This window comes from Ursus americanus, chromosome 4 (genome assembly GCF_024610735.1).
Source record: "Ursus americanus isolate L20-20 chromosome 4, mUrsAme1.1.p, whole genome shotgun sequence".
In the NCBI taxonomy this organism is placed as follows: Eukaryota; Metazoa; Chordata; class Mammalia; order Carnivora; family Ursidae; genus Ursus; species Ursus americanus.
The window spans coordinates 25862859-25888405 of record NC_142130.1 but is presented as its reverse complement, the minus strand read 5'-3'; the positions used below and the strand labels follow the sequence as shown (position 1 = coordinate 25888405).

General features: G+C 36.2%; 1 protein-coding gene across 5 annotated transcripts in view; it reads right to left on the bottom strand.

Moving 5' to 3' along the window:
- TP63 (tumor protein p63) overlaps nt 1–25547 on the bottom strand; it is a 222124-nt gene that overhangs the window by 116815 nt on the left and 79762 nt on the right. For all 5 annotated transcript variants that reach the window (XM_087861513.1, XM_045811257.2, XM_045811256.2 and 2 more), the window contains exons 2-3: nt 23525–23653; nt 22375–22507 (exon numbers count right to left, since the gene is read on the bottom strand). In XM_087861513.1, coding sequence (XP_087717639.1) covers nt 22375–22507; nt 23525–23653 — 262 coding nt within the window. The remainder of the gene's footprint in view (nt 1–22374; nt 22508–23524; nt 23654–25547) is intronic.

Genomic DNA, 25547 nt, shown 5'->3' with positions numbered 1-25547 from the left:
GATTGTAGAGGAGGCCACCAAGTAAAAGGGGAGATCCCGTTCTCTCCTTACATTGAGAGGCCTTGATGTTTGAGGACACAGCTGCCTTCAGATGCTCAGATAAAAGACACTAAGTGCAAAGTAGTAGTATTATCTACTTATTACCCCACTTATCTGCTTATTTCTTCCTTGAAGTCCTACTTCTGTCTGCAATATCAATCACTTCTCCGGCAGCTTGTCTCACTACAAAGGGAGGATTTGATCCCCTGCTTAGCCCTCCACAAGCAGCAGACTCGTGCAAGACTAATTCATTACACCACCAAGGCTGCAGGACAAGATTATGTGTGTGTGTGTGTGTGTGTGTGTGTGTGTGTGTGTGTGTGTGTGTGCTATGCTCTTAGAGCACAATTCTCGGAAACAATGCAGAAATTCAATCTACCTTTCCATCAAACATGGTAGTCTAGGCACTAAACTTGGCATTGAGTAAGCACCAAACACATTAGAGGAAGTCTTGATACTTTCTCCAAAAAAGAATAAGCTGTGGTTAGGCAAAATGATGATGTGAGAGCAACTATTTCACGTTATCTAAGAAAAATTGACAGTCTCAAGTTGGTACATAGAGCTTGGTGAAATACAGAGTTAGTTTCAAGAGACAGTATATAGGCACATATTTTTCTAAAGGGTGCATCATAATATATTACAAACCATCAGGAAATGAGGATCCTAGGCCGGCTTCTTCACCAACTAGCTATGTAATCTAGGGCTTGCCACTTAACTTCTCTGAACTTCATTTCCTTTACTGGTTAAAAAAAAAAAAAGTTACTAGATGATCTCTAAAGCTGGTTCCAGCACCAACATTCCAAGAGTGTGCATATAATATTAGGTTATAAAGAAAAACAAGCTGGTTTGCTATTATATCCAAAATAGGTGTTCTGCTTGGGAAGTGATACATAAAAGTTTGGGCCAGGGACAAGAAACAAATTAGCAGACTGTGCTGAGCTCCTAGCTGACTTGAACTCCTAGATTCATTACAAAGGTTCATTTAACTGTCTTCATTAGCTGCTCTTAGTACATCAAAGGAGTGTTTCCAAACCCTTACAATTAGCCATGTAAACAAAAGCACAATTTATCACTTTACCGTGCTCAACAAACAAGCTTTCTGATACACTATCACATCCTACTGAGGATAATATCCTCCCTAACACCATTAGGTTGGACATACAAATATTAAACAGGGTCTTATACAGCGAGAGGTTGCAATACACTTTAAGAAGTGAATCAATCAATGAATTTGGTGAATGTCGATGAGAACTGACCCTACTGATCAACGTTAGCAGACATTGCCCAGACATTTTCTGTTTTAGCTGAATGAGAGCCAAGATCTCATTCTCCGATAACTAAGCAATCAACCAAACAATCCTTTATTCAGTGCTAAGTAGTGCTGATACTATTGAGTATGCCCAGATATTCAACTCAGGAAGTCTAAAAAAGAATCTATAATAAAAAGAAGGCAAAGACGAGTAATTAAAGAAAGTAAGGGTTCCTCAAGGCCAATCAGGTGATCAATGCTGAAAATCTCTTTCATGGTTAGTTGTATCATAAATATCACCTGCAGGTAGAGCATGAAACAATATTAAAGAACATGCATTTTGGGGATCCTATTCTTTTAACTTAGAGCTCCAGAACAAGAGCCATATTTTCAATTGTTTAACAGTATGAAACATTATGGGTGCCTTTTATTTAGACATACATACTAACCTGTTCACTAATGAAGTTAAATTGCTTTTAATAACCTTTAATTACATCAAAAATCCAGAGAGTTAATGTAGTTATAATGGCATGAGATATACATTACATGTTGTTGTGAAGATCAAGAGTGATAATGGACGTGAAATAACTTTTTTAAACTGCAGAAGGTTATTCAAACATAAGCTATTTTATTTATTTGTTTGTTTTTGATGAATAGGTATCATTTTCTAAATCCTTAGTGCAATTAGCTTTGATTCATTCAAACGAAAACCTCTGACATAGAGCATGATTTATACAGCAGAAGTGACTGACTAATTTCACGAGAAAACTTGCAACCTTAAACATTTTGTCGGCTTAACAGTCTTTAGAGATGACTTGGATTAGCCTCTTCGAATTTGCATAAACTCAGAGAAAAATGTTCTTCAAAGAAAAAAAGAACAGCCTTCTAGGCACAATACTTTTTGATAATTCCCCAAATGCCGAAACTTCTGTTGCTTGATTACTACTGCAAATTGCTTAATAGATGTCAAAGAAGAATTTTAAATTAATATTTACATAGTTTAGATGAACAAAAAAGCAATAGATAGCATATGGAACTGGCAAAAAAAAAAAAAAATCCAATGAGGATGGACAAGAAATTGTTGGAGGGATTGTGTCTAGCTTTCAAAATTTACATCAAGACAATGGCAGAGTAGAATGATTATATAGTGTTCCTTAGGTTCTGGGGGGGCATTCAGAAGACTCACATCGCACCACTTCCTTAGGGAGCTAACAATTTGGTTAAATAGGTGAGCCAACTGGACCTCCAAACCATTCAATAAACATCTGGTGAGCACTAAATAAGGCCAGGCTTTATATTGTATAAAATAATTATATTATATTTTCTGTTTTACAGGAAAAAAAGTAATGATTCCTGCTCTCATGGAACATCAAGCTTTGTGAACAATCTGTCATAATTTATAAATCACTTTGTGACTGATTATTGGAATCAAATCAATGGTGACAAATTTTCAGCCTTAAAAAAAAAAAACAACCAAAAATGTATTTAGCACTGCCAAATTTAGTATATAAAATGATCAAATTGGATAAGATGATTCTAATTGAGGGAAAAAATAACTTTAAAATAAGGACATATATTTTCCTAAGTTCCTGATCAGCTGTCACTGAAGGTGAGTGCCAAGGAGAAGGTCCAGCATGGAACTACCCAAGGTGGCCACCATGAAGGACAACTTGTTTGAAGGTCTAAATGGGTACAGTCATTTAAAACAACTGTATTTCTCTTTTCATACATTGCTATTAGGGTATGTAAATCATGTAGGTATGTATTTATCAGAATCATATTTTCACTCAAAGACCACATTACCTAGTCAATTAATTCTAAACAAGTTATTATGCTTCAAATGAATATCAAGTAAGTGGGAAAATACAAAGCAAGGATCAAACATAGTTCCTCCATCCACTGGACACATAATCTGTAACCCAAATAGATGGTGGAGTGGGTTAGTCAGACACAAATCACAGCTAAAATACCAGCATGGATCAGAACATCCGTAACACTGATTTCCATCCAATATTCTCAAAGGGACTGACAGAGATAACACTTCATGAGATAAAATTTTACTTTTTACCCGGAATAAATTTCTACTCTTCTATTCAACTTGATCATTACATAGAATCCAAGTCTTGGAGGATGGTAGAAATTATAATACCTTTAATTTTAAACATTTAAAAAATACATACATGTACAAATAGAATCAGAAAACAACAACAGTGAGCATTTGTTCAGCACTTCTTAAGGTTAGGTATGATTCTTAGTGCTTTAATTTACATGATTTTTATTTATGACTTTATATTCATATTAGCCTATGAAGGAGGTGCCATTATAATGCACATTTTACAAATGAGGGAAAAAGCATAGGGTGGTGAAATAACTTGCCCTAAGTCATGTAACTAGCTAAGTGGTAGACATGGGTTATAGACATGGGTTAACCCATAGACATGGGTTATGGGCTTTGAACAGGGTTCCTGCAGCCACATTAACTTGCTTTGGTGCTGAGCATGGCATGAAGCTTCTCTGGCCATCTCTGTGTACATGCTTGTACTTCTCATCAATGTCACTGACAAAGAAGTTGTACCTGTGTGTGTGTGTGTGTGTGTGTGTGTGTGTGCTTGTTTTTTTACCTGCATTTTATCCATTATCTGCACTTGAATCTATATGAACTCTCACTATGGCATCCATATACCACTGCCAAATACATTTTCTGTACATGCCTCTGTCACAGCCTAAAGTTAAGTCAACCGTACGAGGACAAGTCAACCCTCATTGTGCAGAAGGTGTTATTGTATCATAGGTAGTTTTAATGCATATGCTAAATTTGGGGTCCGAATTTTTTACTGTTTATGATAAGGAATGAAAATAATTGCCTGATAGTAGGACTTTGACTTTAATATATATATTTGCTATTGGTCTTTCAGGATTTGGGAGAAATTTGATGACCAATTACCTAGAAATTGTAATGAAAGTTTAAAAAATAATTTGCAACTACTTAGAATCTCTGTGACTCAAGATTTTTTTTAAAAAAAGAATTACATAATAAAAATAACACCACTACCAAAAAAAAAAAAAAAAAAAAAGGAGCTGGATCTTAAAGCTGATAAAACATTATTTCTATATAAAACCACCCCTTAAGTTGTGTTTATTTAAAACAACCCATTGTGTTCTATGGTTGGCCTAATAAAAAGCAAATGTTAAAAAAAAATATTGAGCAATGCTATTGTGATAATCTCTTTTTATTTACTATCTCATTTAGCTTTCACAATAATCATGTTAATCCCATTTTATAAAAGAAAAAATACGACAACCCTAATGCTTAGACATGGGTTAGTTATTCATACGCTCAGGATATTTAAACACAGAGTTCAAGTACTTAGCCCTTGGAATAAATCTCTAACAGTAAAATTCTACTTGATTTGTATGATGTGTTGGCATATTCCATGAGATTTCACTTTTATGGGTTATTCTAGGAAAACTTGATATCAAAATCTAGATCTCAAGATGTCTAGATTTGAATATCAGTTATCTATTTTGTAAGTGAAGAAACTGAAACTGAAGAGTGGTAGTGACATGGGTCAGGTCACTCAGCTAAATGATGTAGAATTCATGACCAGAATTTAGGTTCCCAAACTTCTATGGCAACACCCTCTTCTCAGTACAATAGCCTATTTTTGTATAGACTGTACAGTCTATTGAAATGTTTGAACCGAGCGTTTCTTTCTTCTTGCAATTCAGTCATAAGATAATGGCTTGATTCTATCACCCATCAGACAATTTAGTGTCCTAGATTCTGCATGGTAAAAGTTGAGACTCTTGGTTTTCCAACCATGAGCTACTTCTTTAACTGAACCTTTTGATAGACTAATAAGCTAGTTTCATTCTGTTACAGAAGGATAATTTGAAATTGAAACCAAACTTCAAATTTGCCAAACCTCAAATGATTATGGGAATTCCTTTAAAAATAAACCCAGCAAATCCAATGCCTATTTTATCCTTTACCATTCAGACTTTAACCAGATAAAACAAGAAACTCAATTTCTGTAACACTATGAACACCATCCCATTACCACTACATAAATTAAGAGATCGGCACACTTTTATTTCTTTTCCAGTGAATTCAAATCACAAACTATCCTTATTTATTTAGGAACTGTATACAACCAGAATAAGAAAATATTATGGGAGTCATTACCACTCAAAGTTGTTTTTAGTATGACCCAGATGAGCAACGGGGTCAGAAAAGAAAAAAGAAAGTGGAAAAAAACCCACAGACACCTGTTTTTTGTCTAAGATGTTATTATACAATGAAGCCAGGTTTTTAAGTACATACTCCGTAATTATTAAATTTCTCTCATAGATGACGTTCTTTTTATACGTCTGTCTGAAGGCACAATGGTTACATGGTAAAATTGGTGTCAATCCATAGTTCATATCTTTTGCTTCACACTGTCTCATTTGTCCATTTTAAAATGCCAGTAAGGAGAACATATCCTTAATATTTTCATAAAAGCACTCCTAGACTGCAAGTTGAGGGATCGACAAGGCGTGTGTGTGGTAAGCAGGAGAGATTACATCAAGAGAGCTTAATTCCTTTCGCCCCAAAGACCAGATGGAACCAAGAGAAAAAGCCTTCTCTTTAAAAGGTGCAAGGCAACTGTTTTTCCCAATTGCTCTTAACTTCTGTTTTTGTGTCAAGGTGGGGTGGGTAGGTTTGTGTGTGCATTTTTTTTAAACCAAAGAAGAGATTTTTGTGTGTGTCCCATCCACCACTGTGTTTTGTTTTTTTAAACGTGATTTATGCTTTTAGAGAGGTTCATTTTCAGAAGAAATCTGAATGAGGACACCGTCTGCAGAAAGACATTCCAATGAACTGGTTAGGCGAGTAGTTGTTTGGAAGCAACACTGCCTGGGGCTCCTGAGGCAGCTGGAGGTAGCAGCCCGTGGAGGAGTGGGGAGGAGTGGGGAGAAGCAGGACTCAGTCCCTTCTCCTTTCTCCAGCTCCAGACAGGATTCATAGTCGTGACTAATCTTCAGGAGTACAATCCCTCACCGCCCACCTCGCCCCCACGAAAAGCACCGATGAGGAAGTACTCCTTTGCTCAAAAATGAAAATGGTGCTTTTGTGTACTCATTTTTGCAATTCCCCCCCCCACCCCGCCTTCCCCTTGCCCTAGAGAATAAAAGGGAAAGACAGTCACTAACTCTTTAGATTCCACGCCACATAGCAAGTATTTAGAACTGGTTATTATATATGTGTCAAGCAGGGCACATTCGTTTATGTGTTTTCACTAATCGTTCTGGAAAATGTGTGTGCCTGTGCTGTGTTCCCATCAAAGTCACATGAAGACACAAAAGGAGTTTTGGCAAGACCGCATTCAGAAACAAGGATTGATGATTTATCTGTTACTAAGGATGAAGGGATGGGGTTATCAACCAGTGCAATTTCATGCTTTTACATATAAGGAAAATAGGGTTCCGAAGGGGAAGCTACTTGTCTGTCAACAGAAAACCAACTAGTGACAGCAGCATGAGGACTAGACGCCCTGACTGCGGACTCCTGGGCCAGTGGCTTCTCACTAAACCTCATGACTGCTAAAGTTTGAGTGCTTTTCAAGATGGAAGACAGTAAATTTATACCATAAACCCTGGTTTATCTGCCTATGCCAAAAGACCTCCAAAGAGCTTAATTTTACACATGACGCATTAATTCTTGAATCTCAAAAAGAAAAGAGGACATACCGGAACACACTGGTTTCCCATTTTCGATGATTCACAAAATAGATTTTTTTCCTCCTCCATAGCCTTTTTAGTTTTCTTTCTATCTGGTCAATTTCAAGCAGCCGAGTTGTTTCTTTTTCAAACTAAGCTATTGCCGGAAGGCACATACAATACCTTGGTTAAATGGGGAGTGGGCTGTATCTAAGTCACTAGCAGAGATGGTTTGTGCTGATTCCCTTGGTCCAGGGCAGCCAACATCACTAAATCCATAATGCTCCACTGAAGTCCAGGTTATAGAAAATCATCTTAATACCCAACCCAGATGTCTAAAGGAGAGGGCTGTTTTTAAAAGCCATATTTTATAAGGCCATCTAAGTTCTAATTAGGTAGTAACATGCACTGGAAATGAAGTATACTCAATTCCAAGACAAATTATGTGGGTTTTATATTTAATTTAGTTTCTGATTCACTCTCCCGTGCCATGGAGGTACACAACTGAAATGTTAAAACACCTGCTGTCTTTCTATCTCTTTAAGAGGGTGTGGTGAGAAAAGCTTTGAATAATATCCATTAAGAGCTCTTCAACTTCTTGGGAGGATGATAAGTAAATACAATGAAGTAAGAACTGTGCTGTTTTTTTTTTTTCTTAATCTATAGATGAATTATATGTCTTTCTTAAATACAAAGAATAACTTTGGGGCGCCTGGGTGGCTCAGTAAGTGAAGAGCTCAAGTCTTGGTTTTGGCTCAGGTCATGATCTCAGGGTGATGAGACTGAGCCCCTCTCTGATCTCCATGTTCAGCGGGGAGTCCGCTTGAGATTCTCTCTCTCCCTCTGCCCCCCCACCCCGCCATGCACATGTGCGTTCCCTCTCTCAAAATAAATAAAATCTTAAAAAAAAATAACTTTGATTGACAAAAGACATAAAAATGAAGCTCACGTCACCGCAGATAATATACTTCTGATAGGCACCCCACTCAGCTAACCTATATCCACGAGTGAAGTAAGAGGCTTTTACTACATAAACTGAGACTCTGTCTTTCTGTTTCTCCCTCCCTCTCTCTTTCTCTTTCTCTCTCTCTCTCTTACACACACACACACACACACACACACACACACACACACACACACACTCACATTTATGTGTTACCATTTACCAGATGAAGATTCCCATAACCCTTCTAATCAGAAATAATCAATCCAGCTACTGGTTTTATCAGCCATGTTTGTTTGTTTCATTGGTTTTTGTTTTGTCTTTTTGTTTTTTATCTCTATTCCAGTTTTTTAACAACGTGGTTCTCATTTTCTAGTTAGTAGCCTATTTACCTTGTCCCTAAGTAAAGGGACTCTCATTTTCATCTATGCTCCTACTTTAAGAGCCGGAGAAGAAAAAGCAGATAATGAACAGGTCCTCATCTGAAAAGAATAGTCCTGTAGAGAGACACAATTTCTTAATCCCAACACACCTACTTCTCTTAACAATAAGCACATGAGTTTGGGGTCCTATGCATGTGCAGGCACCTCCACATCTCCAGCCACCTTCCTCTAGTTGCCCATACTCTGTGTCCTACAATCAGTTCAGCAAGACCATCAGGTTAGAATGTATCCCTGTTTTCCTTGATCTGACCCCTACTCACCTATTTGTCTATTTCCTTATTTCTACTCTTCCCTGTTGAGTTACAGCCAAACCAAACTGACCTTCCTTCCAATATGCAATTTACCAAATTCATTTACACACTTAACTCTAGGGGTCTCAAACTGATAGCCCACATATATGTTCTGTGAGTCCAGGGAACTTACAAAAATAATAATTTGCATTACTCTAAGTGAGGCAAATATTCTCTAGTTTTTACTTATAACCATTTCCTATTCTCTTGCATTGAATGCTTCCCACATTTAAGCCTGCTCCTTAACTGACTTAGATAGCTCTCACAGTCTAAAATACCTTGTCTTTCTCCTCTTTCACACGGCCAGTATATTTCCTAAGCTTTTACATAGACATGATTATCAGAATTCCTGCTGAAGTTTGTCTATATTCTCCTCTGGTGCTTACCACTTTCTATCTCGATAAGAATTGTTTGTATGTGTCTCCTGCCTGGTAATAAATTGTGAGGTCCTTGGGAATAGAACATGCTCTTTATTTATTCATTCATTCCTTAGAATGTCTCAAGTATAGAAAGCAGCCCATGTTGGCTAGGTGCAGGACCACTGAGTTGCTTAATGCCTAGAAGCTATGATTCTTATAGAGTATGATGTGAATACTGTCCCCGAAGTTCTAAAGCCCAGCAGTCGTTGCTGATGACTAAACTGGTCTGTTGTCCAATATGGGTACCTATTTATTGTCTTGTTTATTTATCTCTCAGTAGATAAGCAACAAATATTTTCTTGGATATGATCATTTAGATGATTCATAACCTAATTCATTAACTTCATAGCTGTCTCCCCCACTGATTTTAAGTTATAAGTAGTGACAGTCTTAGCTCTTTCATGTAAACTTTATACTCTGCGGAGTATCTTGAAATTAGTAAATAATCAGCAAATTCTTCTCGAATTGACAAAAATACAAACATGAAATTTTACACTTTTTACCAGGCAGGAAAAGATTCTTATGAACCTACAATTTAAGAAAATCAGATATGAGAATTTGTTTAACAAATTTCTTACTGATAAAGACATGAAGCCAACCACTTAATAAATATGGTTAATTACTTTCTAAACTGTTGCATTCTACCTTCTTATTTTCTCAATGGCATAACTCAGCAGAACTTTCCACATGTTTTAAGATGAGTCACAGCTAAAAATGTCTATTTTAAAGTAGAGACTGACCTAGAAGTTTCTTCTCTGTCATTATGGCTCTGTACCCTTGGGCAAGTCACCCCGCACTCAGAGCCTGAGTTTCTCAGCCTATAAAAATACATATGTTAAAATATTGGATTGCACCAGTGTTTCTCCAACATCAGAATCACCTGCAGGGCTTATGAAAGATTGTTGTCCTCTCTCTCTTAGTTTCTGATTCAGCAGATCTGGAGTGGAACCCAAAATATCTGCATCTTTTAAAGTTCCTGATGGTGATGGCCAGAGAACACATTTTGAGAACCACTGAACTAAACTGTTTTGGAGTCCACACAGCTCTGACTTTATCACACTAAGATTCAAACCCAGGGATATCTGGGTATCCAATTCCAAAGCTTGTGCTCTGGAGTAGAGAATATTTTATTATGTTAAGATTACTGAATGACACCCAAATAACTAAAATAAAATACTATTTAGTAATGAAGTGAAAATATTTTCTGGGAGTTCTATGAGACCTGAAAGGACATCAGAGTACATGAGCTTTTAAAAGAAATCTGCTTCAAAATTTGACTTAATTTGAAGAAAACTCAACTCTATCTACTTTCAAGTGGGAAAGAAAAATGGGCTTAGTGGATTTTATAGCATACTAGCATATCTTCAAATATTACCTTCTTTTTTTGAAATACAAAAATACAAATCCATGCAAATACCACCTTTTTTCTGCATCAGTAATTGTTCTACTTGGGACTAATTAATTTCCTGTTTCTAGATTTATCATATTCTAAAAAGTAACAGTAATGACTATCACCACTGAGAGGTGACCTCATACAAGATGTTATGTTAACTGCTTGATGCGTCTCATCTCAATACACTACGTTTTTCTCTGGTATGTCACCAATGTTATCCTCGTTTTGCAAGTGGGTAAACTGAACCTCAGAAACATACCAGAATTTAGCCAAGGTCATCCAAGTAATGAATGAGAGATCTGGATTCAAATGCAGGCAGCAAGCTATTCCAGAGCCTAAGCTCATCAGCTGATGGAAAGGCAGGTCTACAAATCCAGAAAGTTAGGTTTAATTCAGACTCAACCATAAACCCTAGTGGAAACATTGGAGAAATTTCACCCTAATCAACTTGGATCTTAGTTTTCCCATCTATTTAAAGGAAGGCTAGAGTAGAACTACAACCTGTCTACAGTTCCTAGGTCGCATATTCTAGAATTTTCCAAGTTTTATAGATTAAACAATATTAAATAAACTGGTCACTGAAGGAACGAACAGGTGACTCACAGCATATTACTTCAAACAAATCAGATTCTCTCTAACCCAGCATGCTAGGATTTCAAACTCATCGGTTTTTAAGAGGATGTAAGGTCAGAATCAGCTCCTGTGTTTCTGCTGAAATCCCTTTCTGTTTATCTGCCCTCTTCAACTTTGTCCTTCTGAATGCATACACACTAAGCACAGTGTCTTAAGTAACATTGCTGAGGTTACACCAAAGACAGGTGTTAGGGGAACTATTTCCCTAGGGCTATCATTTCCAACTCTCCCTCGTCAAAAACAGAGGGAGGGGATAGAAGGAAAAGGGTTTCTTTTCAGATTAAACACAGGACTGCAAACACCTTCCCCTAGGCAATAAATTCTCTGCCAGTGCGTGCTGCAGTTTACCCAAACACCAAAGCAAAAAGCAAACAGCCCCTTTTGTAAGGGAGGAGCTGTCACCTGTCAAGTGATGTTTGTGAATTTCTAGAGAAGAAAAAAAAAAGAAAGAAAGAAAGAAAGAAAACCCTTTCCCTTATTTTATTAAGCAGACTGTTTGTTCAAGGTTTGAAATGCATACTTGGGTTTAAGGTAAAAGTCCCTGGCTTGGCAATCTTGAACAAAGTGGTGCCTTCTGATTGGCTACACCACACAAAGAACAGAACAGGAAAACAGTCTGCTCTTCTGGGGACACCTGAACTCAATCTAATCTGAATGGATATCGGGCCATCTCAGAAGTAACTGCAAACCCATCTTCCAAAAACTGGAGGGCTCTTTCTATGCAGAATATATTTTGTTTCATTTGTTTTCATAGAACTAATAAACAAAAGCTTATTTGGTACAAATTATGGTTGAATGATTATTTTAATGGTAGTAGCCAAGGAGTAAGGGTAGTAAAGAGCACGGGTTAAGAAGTGCTGCAAAGAAAAGGAGAAAATGCTATGTGCATTCCTGTGTTCAGGGCTAACCCTAGGGCATATATATATATATATGAAATACACTATGTACTCTTCTTTCTCCACCCCTTTCTTCATATTGTTCCCATCCCAATGAGGCCTGCTCACCCCACTCAGAGATGCTCCATTCTCCAAGATGTCTTACTCATCTCCAGTCAAAACTACCATCCCTTCCAACAGATTGCAATCAAAGATATATAAAGAGGGACTATTTCACCTCTTTGTGCAAATGACTATAATCTCCTTTAGTCACCTAGAAGTATTTACAGTTTTTAAAGAAGAGATTGGGGGACGCCTGGGTGGCTCAGTCTTTTAAGCGTCTGCCTTCGGCTCAGGTTGTGATCCCAGGGCCCTGGGATCGAGCCCCTCATCGGGGTCCCTGCTTGGCAGGAAGCCTGCTTCTCCCTCTCCCATTCTCCCTGCTTGTGGTCCCTCTCCCGCTGCCTCTCTCTGTCAAATAAATAAATAAAATCTTTAAAAAAAAATAAAGAAGAGATTGTTTAACTAAAATTGATTCAAGTTTATAGATACTTTTGCACAGTTGTATGAGTATAAATTGAAAAGAAAACAAACTCATGAAAAGAAATTTGATAATAAGTTTCAGTAACACTGGTGTTCATACAATCTTACTCAATAATTACACTTCTAAGCATCTAGTGCAAGAAAATATTCTCTATATAAATATTCTTCTTAAAAATCTGTGAGTAAAATAACAGTTAAATAAATCATTGTGTATCTGTGTACTCACATAACATAGCAATTAAAGTTGTCTTGAAGACTAGTAAATAAGAGAACTATGGTCACCGTTGGATGCAAAAAAAGAAGTAGATTATAAATTTATATATGACATGATTCAAATACATCTTATAAAATCTGTTTCTTCAAGGAAAAAACTGGAAAAAAACTAATGGTTTTATAACTGTTGTCACTATGTAGACATTACATATGCTTTTGATACTTCTAAAGTTCTTTTCCATTAGCATGCATTGCTTTTATAATCAGATCAACTTATTAATTTGCATATTATTATAAAAAGTAATATATATTTGCCTATCTTAGGGTTCTTATTAAAGAAAAGCATAGACAGGGCACCTGAGTGGCTCAGTCAGTTAAGTGACTGCCTTTGGCTCAGGTCATGATCTCAGAGTCCTGGGATGGAGCCCCATGCTGGGCTCCCTGCTCAGTGGGGAGTCTGCTTCTCCCTCTCCCTCTGCCTCTTCCCCTGCTTATGCTCTCTCTGTCTCTCAAATAAATAAATAAAATCTTTAAAAAAAAGAAGCAGCATAGATGGACAAGTAATAACAAAAATAATAATTTTTAAATGATCATATTTTTATACACCAGGAACTTTGAATGAAAACAAATCAGATAATGAAACAAACCATTGCAATTCTCTGAGGCCAATGATAGGTATTATCGTCTATCCATTAAAATGAGGCAAGTCTCATAGAAATTATCAAGTTCACACAGCTGAAACTGATAAAGACAAAATTCCAACCACAGTGCATCTGGCTAAAAATTTTATGTCATAATTCTAAAGTAAGTAATAAACTAGAAAATCCTATGAAATAGAATGTAGTCATTAAAGTAAAAACAAGAACAAAAAAAAAACACAAGATTTCATCAAGTCTCCCTACACTGAACTGTAGTGCTTTTCTGGAAGATCCGATAAGATGGGAGAGAAGTAGGACACTTGGAAAGGAATGAGGGAATGCATGGGAGGAACAAAAAGAGGGTAGTAGTGGAGATGTGAGGGTGGCTTTGGAAGCCTGAGGGAGACCAAGTAGGAAGAGAAGGTAAGGAAAACAGAGCTGCCTTCCTTTAAGTGAGCTCTTGATATTGGTGTCAGACTTAGAGTTGGCAGACATTATGCATCTCAGATGCCTGGGAGACCAAGACATACAGAAAATGATTGCTGTTTATATGACATACCGAGGATCATACCCCTTCTACCTTTTGAGCCAGGAGGAGGCACGTAGGGAGGGAAATTGAGAATTTTGAGTGACTCATGTAGCAATGTTGTTAACCATCCCCTTACAGCCTGACTAGAATGATTTACTGAAGAATACTCTGTTCACAGTATATGTGCTTCATATATATACACATGAAGAATGAAATTTATCAAATGAGGACAAAAGAACTGGCATAACAAAAACAATTTTGACACGGTTCTACAATTTTACAAAACATCTATAGATGTGGTTAATATTGAGTTATGATAAGTCAGTGTGTGCGTCTGCATCCATGCGTATATGTGTGTGAGGAGGCAGGGAAGGAGAAAAGGTTGATGGAGGTATGGAGGGAAAGTTTATAAATTTATGTTCAATAAAAATTCAACAAATTAGAGCTCTGACATGGTTTATGGTCCTGCTTAGAAAATATAAGTACTTATTGTTCTTTGAAAAAAATCGTTCTGATGAACAAAACCTTACATGGAATCCCCTATTCTTCCTGATAGTATTCAGTCAGAATTGTAACTTTAGCATGAAGGAAGAACAACACCAGTGATAAATATCCTAGTCAATAAAATAGACTTATTCTCTTGAGTTCTTTAAAAATACATTTGACAGTTGAAAGCAAAAATTATAACATTGTCTGATGGAATGTTCAATGACATAGATGTGACATATATGACAACTATCACATCACTGGGGAGGGTTATGAAGCCAATATTGTGGTAAGTTTTCCACATTCCATTCGAAGTGGTAAAATACTGATTCTTAATAGACTAAGAGAAATTATGAATATGACAATCCCTAGAGAAACAATTAAAAATACACAAAGAAATATAGCCAAAACTAAGGTAGAATAATTAAAAGAAAATACTAAAAATAGGTCAAGTGATCTAAATAGTGGCAGAGAAAAGGAAAACAAAAGAGCAATGGAAAGAACACACAAAACACAAATGGTGTGTGTGTGTGTGTGTGTGTGTGTGTGTGTATCATATACTATATATATACCCCAACTAATAGAGATTGCCAAAATGGATAAAAAGTGACCAACTATACATTGTAGAAGCAACTCACCTCAAATATAATGATAAATAGAGGTTAGAAAGAAAAGGAAGAAGAAAACATTTACCGTGAAAACATTACTCAAAAGCTAGATTGGCTACATTAATATAAAAACAAAGTAGACTTCAGAACAAAGTACATGACCAGGAATAAAGAGAAATATATAATGACAGAAAGATCAATTCACCAGGAAGATAAAAACAATACACCTAAAAATAGAGCTTCAATATATATAAAGCAAAAACAGACAGACTTGAAAGGAGAAAGAGACAAATCCATAGTTGGAATTGAAGACTTCAATATTCATCTCTCAGTAATCAGTAGAACTAGTAGACTGAAAACAAGCAAGGATAGAGAAGAACTGCGTAATCCCATAACCATAAACCAGTGGGCCCTAATTGACATTTATAGAACACTCCTCCAACAAAAACAGAGTTCGCAGTCTTTTTAAGTGCCCCCAGAACATTCATCAAGATACACATATCTTGACTCATGAAATGAACCTTAACAAATTTCAAAAATTGAAATCATACAAAGTATGTTTTCTGATCATAATGGAATTAAACTAGGAGTCAGTAATGGAAAGATAGCAGAAAATACCCAAATACTTGGAAATTAAACATGCTTGTAAATACACACAGGTCAAAGAGAAAGTCTCAAGAGAAATCAGAAAATATTTTAAACTGAAAAATATAAAAATACAACATATCAGATTTAGGGGATGCCACTAAAGCAGTGTTTCATGGGAAATTTATAAACGTAAATACTAACATTGGAAGACAAGAAAGATCTCAACTCAACAATATAAACTTTCAACTTAAGAAACCTGAAAGAGAAGAGCAAAATAAACCTAAAGAAGCAGAAGAAAATAAAACCAGAAATAATAAAGTTGACAACAGAAAGACAAGAGAAAAACAATGAAACCAAAAAAGCTGAGCTGGCTTTTCGAAGGACCAATACAATTAATAAATCTCTAGCGAGACTGAGAGAAAGAGAGAGAGGACACAAGTTACCAATATCAGAAATGAAACAGGAAGATATTACAGATCTCACAGACATTAAAAACATAGTAAGGGAATACTCCTAATCATTCTGCATATAAAAATTCAAAACTTTGATGCAATCGACCAATTCCTTACAAATCACTACTTATTTTTTGTTCAAAGGTTTACTTATTTATTTTAGAGAGAGAGACAGAGTATGCATGTGCATGCACAGGCAGAAGGGCAGAGGAAGAAGGAGAGGGAAACTCAAGCAGACTCCACGCTGAGTGTGGAGCTCCACGCGGGGCTCGATCTCACGACTGTGAGATCATCACCATGGGATCACGACCTGAGCCAAAACCAAGAGTTGGGTGCTTAACCGACTGCGCCACCCAGGTGCCCCTACAAACCACTATTTATGAAAACTTACCCAAGATAAAATAAATCGTCTCAATAGTTCTATAACAATTAACGGAACTGAACTTATAATTAAAGAGCTTTCCGAAAAGAAATATCCAGGCCCAGATGGTTTCATTAGCAAATTCTTGCAAACATTTCATAAGAAATAATATCAATTCTACATAATCTTTCCCCGAACATAAAGATACCTCACACAAAGCACAAACACAGAAATCACACTGAGGTTCATGAACAATAAAACTGGCAAGATGAAAATGACCATGCATCATAATTGCTAATACCATCTCTCAATGGTGAGCTTAACCCTCATTTGCTTTAAACTGTAGTTTCTTTCCTATCTGAGTCCAAACCTTCAAAGCCTACAAAATTCTACCTGGTCTTATCATTTTACAGATATTATAAACAATGCTGTAGTGAAGCCTTCATTTCTGTATATGTGGTGTGTGTGTGTGTGTGTGTGTGTGTGTGTGTGTGTGTATCAGTATGTATGTATGTGTGTGTGTATACTTATTTACATATTTTAAATTGTTTTGTGAAGAAAATTCCTAGAAGTGGCACGTAAGGATGAAGGGTAAGTACCTTTAAAATTAAATAAATTAGAAGAGGCAAATTGTCCTCCAAATACATCAATTTATATTCCTGCCCAAAGTGAAAAGATTCCGTTGCCCAACAATTTCATCAACACTGGATATTATCAATCATTTAAATCTTTGTTGACCAGGTAGATGACAATCTGTGACACAATTTATGATGATAACCAATGAAACCCATTGTTGGAAATCATAATTGTTTTTATTATTAGAGACACTGAACATGTTATGTCTGTTAAACATCTGTGAAGTACTTAAGACTCTTTGCCAAAGAGCAGGGACTTTACCTTTCTCTTATTAATTTTTAAATGTTTAGTTTACTAGGGCCATTAAACCTTCGCCATGTGTTATAAATTTTTCAAATTTATATATATATAAAATTTTCAAATTTTGTCCTTTTTTCTATAGAAATTCCTCCTTAGCCAAATGTTTAAATCTTCTCTTTTAAAACCTCTGCATGTTACCTTATAGATTTTTAATAAATCATTTTCATAATAGTTATTGAAACTTGGACCTTTTTTCCTTTCCCTGTTTTGATCAATTTAACTCCTATTTCAAGGCCTACATAAAAATCACCTTCTCTGTAACATATTTCCAGTCTTTCTCAGGCACAATAAATCATGCCTTTTGTGTGTGTCTTTAAAAAAATACATACATATGAGTAATTTTGTACACATGGTCTCATTTGCTGTATTATGGTGTTCTTAAAGCTAGAGACCATGATTTGTTCATCTGTATCACAAAGAACACAGTATGCAGTGAGTACTAAGGAAATGCTTGTGGCTAGATCTAGTATATAGACTTGGGATCTTATGGGAATCTTGGATCATTTAAGATGTAGGGCAGTATGCTTGGTGCTGGGCGTAAGCCTTTCCGAAACACAAACACACTTATTTGTTCTTCTGAAATGCAGAGCTGCAGACTCTTCATGTATATCTGGGAAGCTACAGTAAGAATTTCCAAAAAAGGGATGGTTTTAGATAATTGCCACTCAAATCATAAGGGAAAAACCCAATTCAACTAAATAGGGCTTCGTTTAAAGCCCAAAGAACAAATAAATGCAAAAATAAATGTTATGTAGTTTCCATCAATCATTCCAGGAGAACGTTTAAGTGTTGATGCCCTTATCTCCCTCTCGACGATATGGCAGGCATGTTTAGACAGTTTGTAAATAAGGCAAGGCTGAGATATAAAGGAATATATTAGACATTAGAATCAAAAGCCAATAGGATCTTGGAAACATAGGCCAAATGATGAAAAATTTTTAAGAAATCTCATTCACCTTCATTTGCTAATTCAATGTAGTTCATTCTTCAGTGACATTAAAATCATTTTAATGAGGAAGGCACATATATTCTCTGCAATTCAAATTTCCTTTTATTAATAATCAGAGCAAAACATTATGATTCCATTTCATGACTAATTACTAAGGTGAAGGTTGTATCAAAAAATCAGTAAAAATAGGATGCCATTCTCAATTTCAAGATTTCTGTCCTCAATAACCTGACATGCTGTTTCATGTCCACAGATTCATACTTCTTGCATAGTGAGAACATACTTGGCGGAGATCCCAAATTTTTAAAATATTATATGCAAAAGGAAAGTAATTTATGTGCAGAGTTTCAGAACTATTTAGCTATTAACCTATACATAAGAAAAGTGAAAATATGCTACCAAGTAGCAAGAGCTGTCTGTTTGAAGGACTAAGAATCTAAGAGGATCCTAGTTCTTACTTTCCAAACCAGAATACTAGTTATAGGATCCTGAGCGTGTCTACCATTTTGCCATTCCTGTTGCTGAGGACCATCACTGTTATGTATTCCCATCTATGTGTCTTCTACACGTGGACATAGATGAGGACGTCGGAATGATCATAAGACAAGGGAAGACACAGGATTCATATGGAACTATAACGTACTAGCAATATCTCACTTCTTTGGATATTAAAAACAGAACAACGACCACAGAGAGTCAAGCTTATGTCATCAAGTTCCTTCTCCCTCAGCTTGTAGATTTCTTTCAATATCGTTGTTCCTAAATACCTATCACTGGAAAAAAAAAATCACATTTCACTTCATTTTCCAGCTTTTCCTGAATCATTTTAATCCCTTATTCCTTGCAAAATTTCTGGGTCGTATTTCCTGATTTTGTGTTACCCTCAATTTAAGTGGTAAACAATTTCAGGCTTGAAGGTTCTAATAAGTGATGGGACGACTGTTTTATCAACCATCATTACTGATGGTGACCTGAGCCTCTTCAGAGGAGGAAAAGTGTGGAGTCTACTATAGAACTATCTCATGGGGGAAGAGCAGTTTCTCCACACAGGCATCCCTAATCTCATAGAACAGACAGGTACTTAAGAAAAAATAGAGCTCAAGTTCCTCTCAAATACAGTACCCTGGAGGAAAAATGAGAAAAGATGGAGTCCAGTAGCAGGGGTAGGATACTGACACTGCTCTAGAATGCACATGGCATCCTAGAGAAGTTATTTAAGCCCTTTTTCCTTTGATTTATTAATTTATAAAACAGCAATAATAAATTCTATCTCACAAAGTGATTGGAAAGATTAAATAAAATATCAAATATGTTAATCATCACCAAATATTGATAGCTTAAGAAAAGTGTAGTTTCAAAAATTTGTAATTTAGATTTATAATGGGAAAATCTGGATCAATTTCAAATTGAACACACACTCTGTTTCAATCAGGTCAGTCCTCCTAGCAGCATTATTGAAAATCTATTTCAAGGAATCAATATCAAGTATTTACATATATATAAATAACTGACACTTGGGAAAAAATGTTGAATGTAAATCAGTAATTCTCTTAAATATCAGTATTTCTTAAATAACAGTAACCTGCAATCCATACAGCAGTGCATTTTTAACTAGACACTTATCATGAGGGCAATGGTATCTATGTAGTTTCTTGGCTTTCTCCCCTTCTCCATTCTTCCCTTTTTCTAACATCATTGTAGAGCTTCCATGACTCTCACTCAGATACTCCACTAGGATTTCTCTAAAGTTTCCTTTAGATGATTTGTAAAAGCACCAAAATGGACTTTAAATGACTAAAGTTTTGGTCAAACAGCAAATCTGGGTACTTTCCAGCAGAATTGAGAAAACAGTGGAAGTAAAGGATAAAGTACCTAAACAGTGTAGCATTTTCCACACGGACAGGCCATAGTAACAAAAGAAGGAATATGAGAGGCAGAGGGGACAGGAAGAGGTGCTGCTGTGAATGTTCAAGAAGAGAACAGTCCCCTGACTGGAGATATTCTAGAATTGTGCTACCCAATAATCTACCAACTAGACACATGTGTGGTCATTTAAACTTGAATTAACTGAAGTTAAAATTAAGTTCCTCAGTGGCACTAGCCACATTTCAAATGCCCAAAGGATACATGTGGCTAGTGGCTACTGCATCGAATGGTACAGAATATAGAACATTTACATCACTGAAAGAAAGTTCTCTTGGACAGGACTGCTTGAAAGAGAAGTTTTTGACTTTTTTAGATAACTTCCAAGTCTCATTTCACAGGAGTTCAAAATTTCCTGGGGGTCTATTATACTGAGCATGACAAAATACGGCCCCAGTCCCCTTGAGAGACAGAGACATTAACAAGGATAATATTGTATAATAAGTAATAGGACTAAAAATAGACCTATGTTGCTTCAGAGGAATGATCTCTAACTCAAACAGGGGGCGAATAGTGATATGGAAGTTTTCCCAGAGAAGACAGGATAAACTGGTTGTTGAGGGATAGATAGGAGTTGGCTAGAGGGGGGGGGGGGAAAGCAAACACAAAAACAAACAAACAAAAAAACCAAGATGTTCCTAAGGAGAAAATTTCTAAATATATATATATATGAAAGGGCATGGCACATTTAGAAACCACATGCTTCTGTGTGTGAAAGTGTGTGAAACAAGAGTAGAAACCTTAAATAAAAAGGCTTGAGTCTCCATTTCAAGCTTTATATAAATTCGCTTGCTTTTATGAGTTCAGAAATCAGAACAGAAAATCCTTGAAGAGAATATAAAAGATAGGTTTGCCTAGGCTTGTGCTACCTATCAAGAGGTGATATTATTAAGTGAATTGGAGATATCCTAATTTCGAAGTCGCAGTCAAATCAGAATTTACCCCTACTTAGGTTTAATTGTATACAATCCAAGGCCTTGAGGGACCTTCCCTGTGGATTTATCCATCCGTTTCCTTTCACTAGCTTGAAGATAACTGAGAACAGTATTGGTATTAGAATGGAAGGGGCCACTGAAGAATAGTTATTTTCCTTTTATCAATTTAATGGCAAAACATCAGCATATTTGCAAAGTTTCAACTTTAATTTTTGGCTGTTCCCTCTTCCCTTTCCTGACACACCTTCTCCCAAAATAAAAAAAAAAATAAAAAAAACAAAGTACAGTCTAGATCAAAAAATATATAGTGAAAATTCCAGTGAAATCTTCTATCAGAAAAGAAAGGCAAGGTATTTTTAAAGTGATCTCCAAAATCATGTCCACATGTGATCTATGAAATCCCCACATTTTTCTAGAAGGATTTGTTTGTATGAGTTGTGTGTGTCTGTGTGTGTGTTTGTTTTTTTTTTTGTTTGTTTGTTTGTTTTACAGAAAAAGCAGGATTTGTATGGTGAATGAATAATAATTTAAAAAAAAATAACAAGACAAAAAGAAGCCCCCCACCACTATGTACTACACAAATACAGAAAATTTCATCTAAATATTTCAGAAAAGTGTTTTATTATTATTAACCTATTACACTCCTGGTCTCCCCATTTTACAAATGAGAAACTGAAGCCTAAGGTCATGAGTGACTCAGTGGCAAAGCAATCCCCACAAAAAATACTATTTTATGTATTACTTACCTTCTTTCTCCTTATTCTATTACTAGGTACTTACATCTGTACCTAGATTCACATCGAATTCACTTCCTCCTCCTTTATTTAAGAAGGATAGCTCCATGGAAGAGGCAGTCTGCCATGATATAGATAGAATTTGGATAGAATTCAAATCTAGACTCTGGTTCGGACTTGAACTCGATCTCCGTAAAACCCTGGACTGGTACCACCCTCTCCAAATTGGGATAGACAATTCAGATAAAGAATGTAAGGGATTATTCCCAACCCACCTTCCCCACACCATCAGAAGCATATGCAGTAAGAAGAGTTGCAGAAGATGCAAAATCCACAAACACTTAATTTTCTCTCCGCTGACCACATTGACTCTGCCCAATGGCCTTGCCCATTCAGGGCCACCTGCCTTTTCATATCCCATGAAATACACACACTTCACAGAGATGTGGACGGCATGCGCCACAGATTAAAGGAGAAGTTCCTGCCACTCACCCACATGGGGTCACTGAGGTCCGAGTCCTGCATGCGGATACAGTCCATGCTAATCTCAATCTTGTTTCTTGCACCATTTTCTGATGGTTCATCCACAAAGTTCAAGTCAATGGGCTGAACTGAACATATGGGCCTACCATAAAGGACAAACAAAAGTATGTTAGGCAAGGAATGGGACTAAAACACAAGCACCCAGTTAATAACAATGAGCTCTCTCTCTCTTTCAAAGTTGGCAAGGCTCATTGGTTGGAGTTAGAAACTCTAGGTTTGAATTGTGGGTCAACCACATGCCAAATGTTTCACCTCAGGCAGTTCAAATCTAAGTCTTATTTGTACAATGGGAATCATGATCCATGCCCTTGTCAGAGAATTGCTAGGTGGAACATGGGAGAGAAAGGATGTATCAGGAATTGAGTATTTTATACCCTATCTTGTAGGGTATCACATACTCTGATATTCTTTTCTCTTCCCCTGAATTTACTCACTTACCCAAGCTCAATCTTGATAAAGGAGATAATAATCATTTTCCTAGTAAGGGATGAATGACCAACAAAATTTAGTATTTTACCTTCTCAGGGGGTATTTATACTGTAACAGCAGATAAGAGTCTTTGAGCAAAAGGAACAGATATTGGGTATCAAGGGAATCACTGGAGAAGTTATTTGGAGTTAGGCAGGAGAGCCTCCCCACCTTTTTTAAATTTCAATTCAATTAATTAACATATAGTTTATTATTATTTTCAGAGGTAGAGTTCAGTGATTCATCAGTTGCATGTAATACCCAGTGCTCATTACATCATGTGCCCTCCTTACTGCCCATCACCCAGTTACCCCATTCCCTCACCCCCTCCCCTCCAGCAACACTCAGTTTGTTTCCTATGATTAAAAGTCTCTTATGGTTTGAGGAAAGCCCTTCTGATCCTCCAAAATTATACCACCTTGGAATAATGATCTTTTGGTGTTGTAAACGGAATAAACCTGTACTGAGTTTTGAACACAGAAATACTATTGGAGGATATAAATTTTTCCAACAATATTGACTAGTTTGTATTGATTCTAGAAACATGCCCTAGTAAGCAATATTTTTACAATCTCCATTTACCTATTATAATAATTCAAGTACAACATGTTTTTGCTTCTTTGATACTCACTGTTCCAGAAAATCCCAGATATGCTGGAAGACCTCTGGACTGAGGAATTCACTTGTCTGTGTGCTCTGGGACATAGTGGATCGGTAATAACTTTCTTTCCAAGAGAAATGAGCTGGGGTTTCTACGAACCTTAAGAGGACAAAAATGAAACTAGAATTACAGTTTCTGTATTTATGATATAGGATATCAAAACTAAAGCATATTCAATCAAGAAATCTCAGGTGAATTTTCAGAACCATGGAGGCATATAAAGCAAATTTCAGAAGTTGCATGATTGGTGTTTTGTTGGGCAGTGTCAGGGATCCCATTTTGCCATAAAGTCGGATAATCACATCCTCTATCAAATTCTTTTGTAACTAATAATGTTGTTACACTCTACACTTCCACTACCCAGCATCTATGTTCTGAAGATTCCAAAAAGAAAATAAACATTCCCTCATTAAGTCTGACAGCCGGAGTGACCTATTATTAAACCCGTTTAAATGTCTCAACTGATTATCTGTCCATTCTGCCTCCAGCAGGTGAAAAGTAGAATCAGAAAACAGAAAGGAGTTCAGAAAATTTAAATTTCACCCTCAGTAAAATCACCTCTCTCATAACTACCATCTTAGCATTGTGCCCAGGGACAATAAATGCAAACCTCGGAACCTAGAATTTTTTTTTTTTTGAATCACTGGTTAACTTACTTTGATGTGTGTGTGGGGGTGGTTTTTAACTGGAGTGTAAAATTCTATGTTAGACTAAAGGATAAGTAAACATCTGAATACGTTGCAAATGAATACCATTTCTGTTTGTTCCGTTTCATTGCTGGGTCCCCAAGTTTGCCTTTACTTAATATATATATATATATATATATATATATATATATATATATATATATATATATATATATATATATAACCTTGATCCCTATATACGTGAAGGAAAATACCAGCTCTCTCAGGTGATGCTGTCTCCAAGTCTGCATATTATCTACACAGATCATCTCATTCTATGATCTACTGTGATTATCAGTAGACTAATTTTACCCCAGGATGAAATTAGCTAAGCTCTTAATCATTACTGTTAATACCATAAAGCGTTAATAAATAGTGGACTAAGATAGTCAATCGTCTTAAATTTGCAAATGAATACTCTTGTCTAGTTACATAATAGAAGATAATAGCATTGGGTTTATTGTTGATAATTTCCAATCTATATGGAGAAGCACATTCATTTACTCAAGTTAAACACATAGACAGAATCTATTCTTTACTAGCAAGAATAAAGGCCACTGAAAATAAAAAGCAAATAAGACTGTTTCACTCTCTAGAAGGTATAGAAGGTAAGACAAGAAACCAAACCTCTAATAAATATAGTAAGAGTATGTATAACACTATGAAAGTATAAAGATAAAATATATCATCTCATCTGAGGGATCAAAGAAAGAGCCTTAAATAATCCAGAGAAATTAGCTGTGCCAGGTAAGGATTAATGATATGACTGAGCAGTCTATGGCAACAGCAATAAACAAAATACTAAAATGGAAAATAATTTGGTGTATGTGAGAAAATTGGAAGCAACTCTGTTAGCACAGTGTTAAAATCTGGGGAAGAGAATGCTGGAAAACAGAGCTGGGGAGAGAAGAAGAAAATTGTATGCTATGTTCAAAGAAGCTAAGGTATTTCAATACTTCTAGTTTTTGCAAAACATTTTTAAATGAACTTTTTATTTTGAGATCAATATAGATTTACATGCAGTTGTAACAAATTATACAGAGAGTTCACGCACCCTTTATGCAGTTCCCCCAATGGTAAGTCACAACTTACAAAACCCTTAAAAATATTATAACCAGGATATTGATACTGCTACAATCCACTGATCTTATGCAGACATTCTTAGTTTTACTTGTACCCATTTGTGCACACGCACGCGTGTATATGTTGTGTATATATTTAGTTCTACCCAAGTTTTTGATCATGTGTGGGTTGGCATATCCACCCTCGCAGTATTAAAGAATTTGAAGGATGAGACTGACAGAATA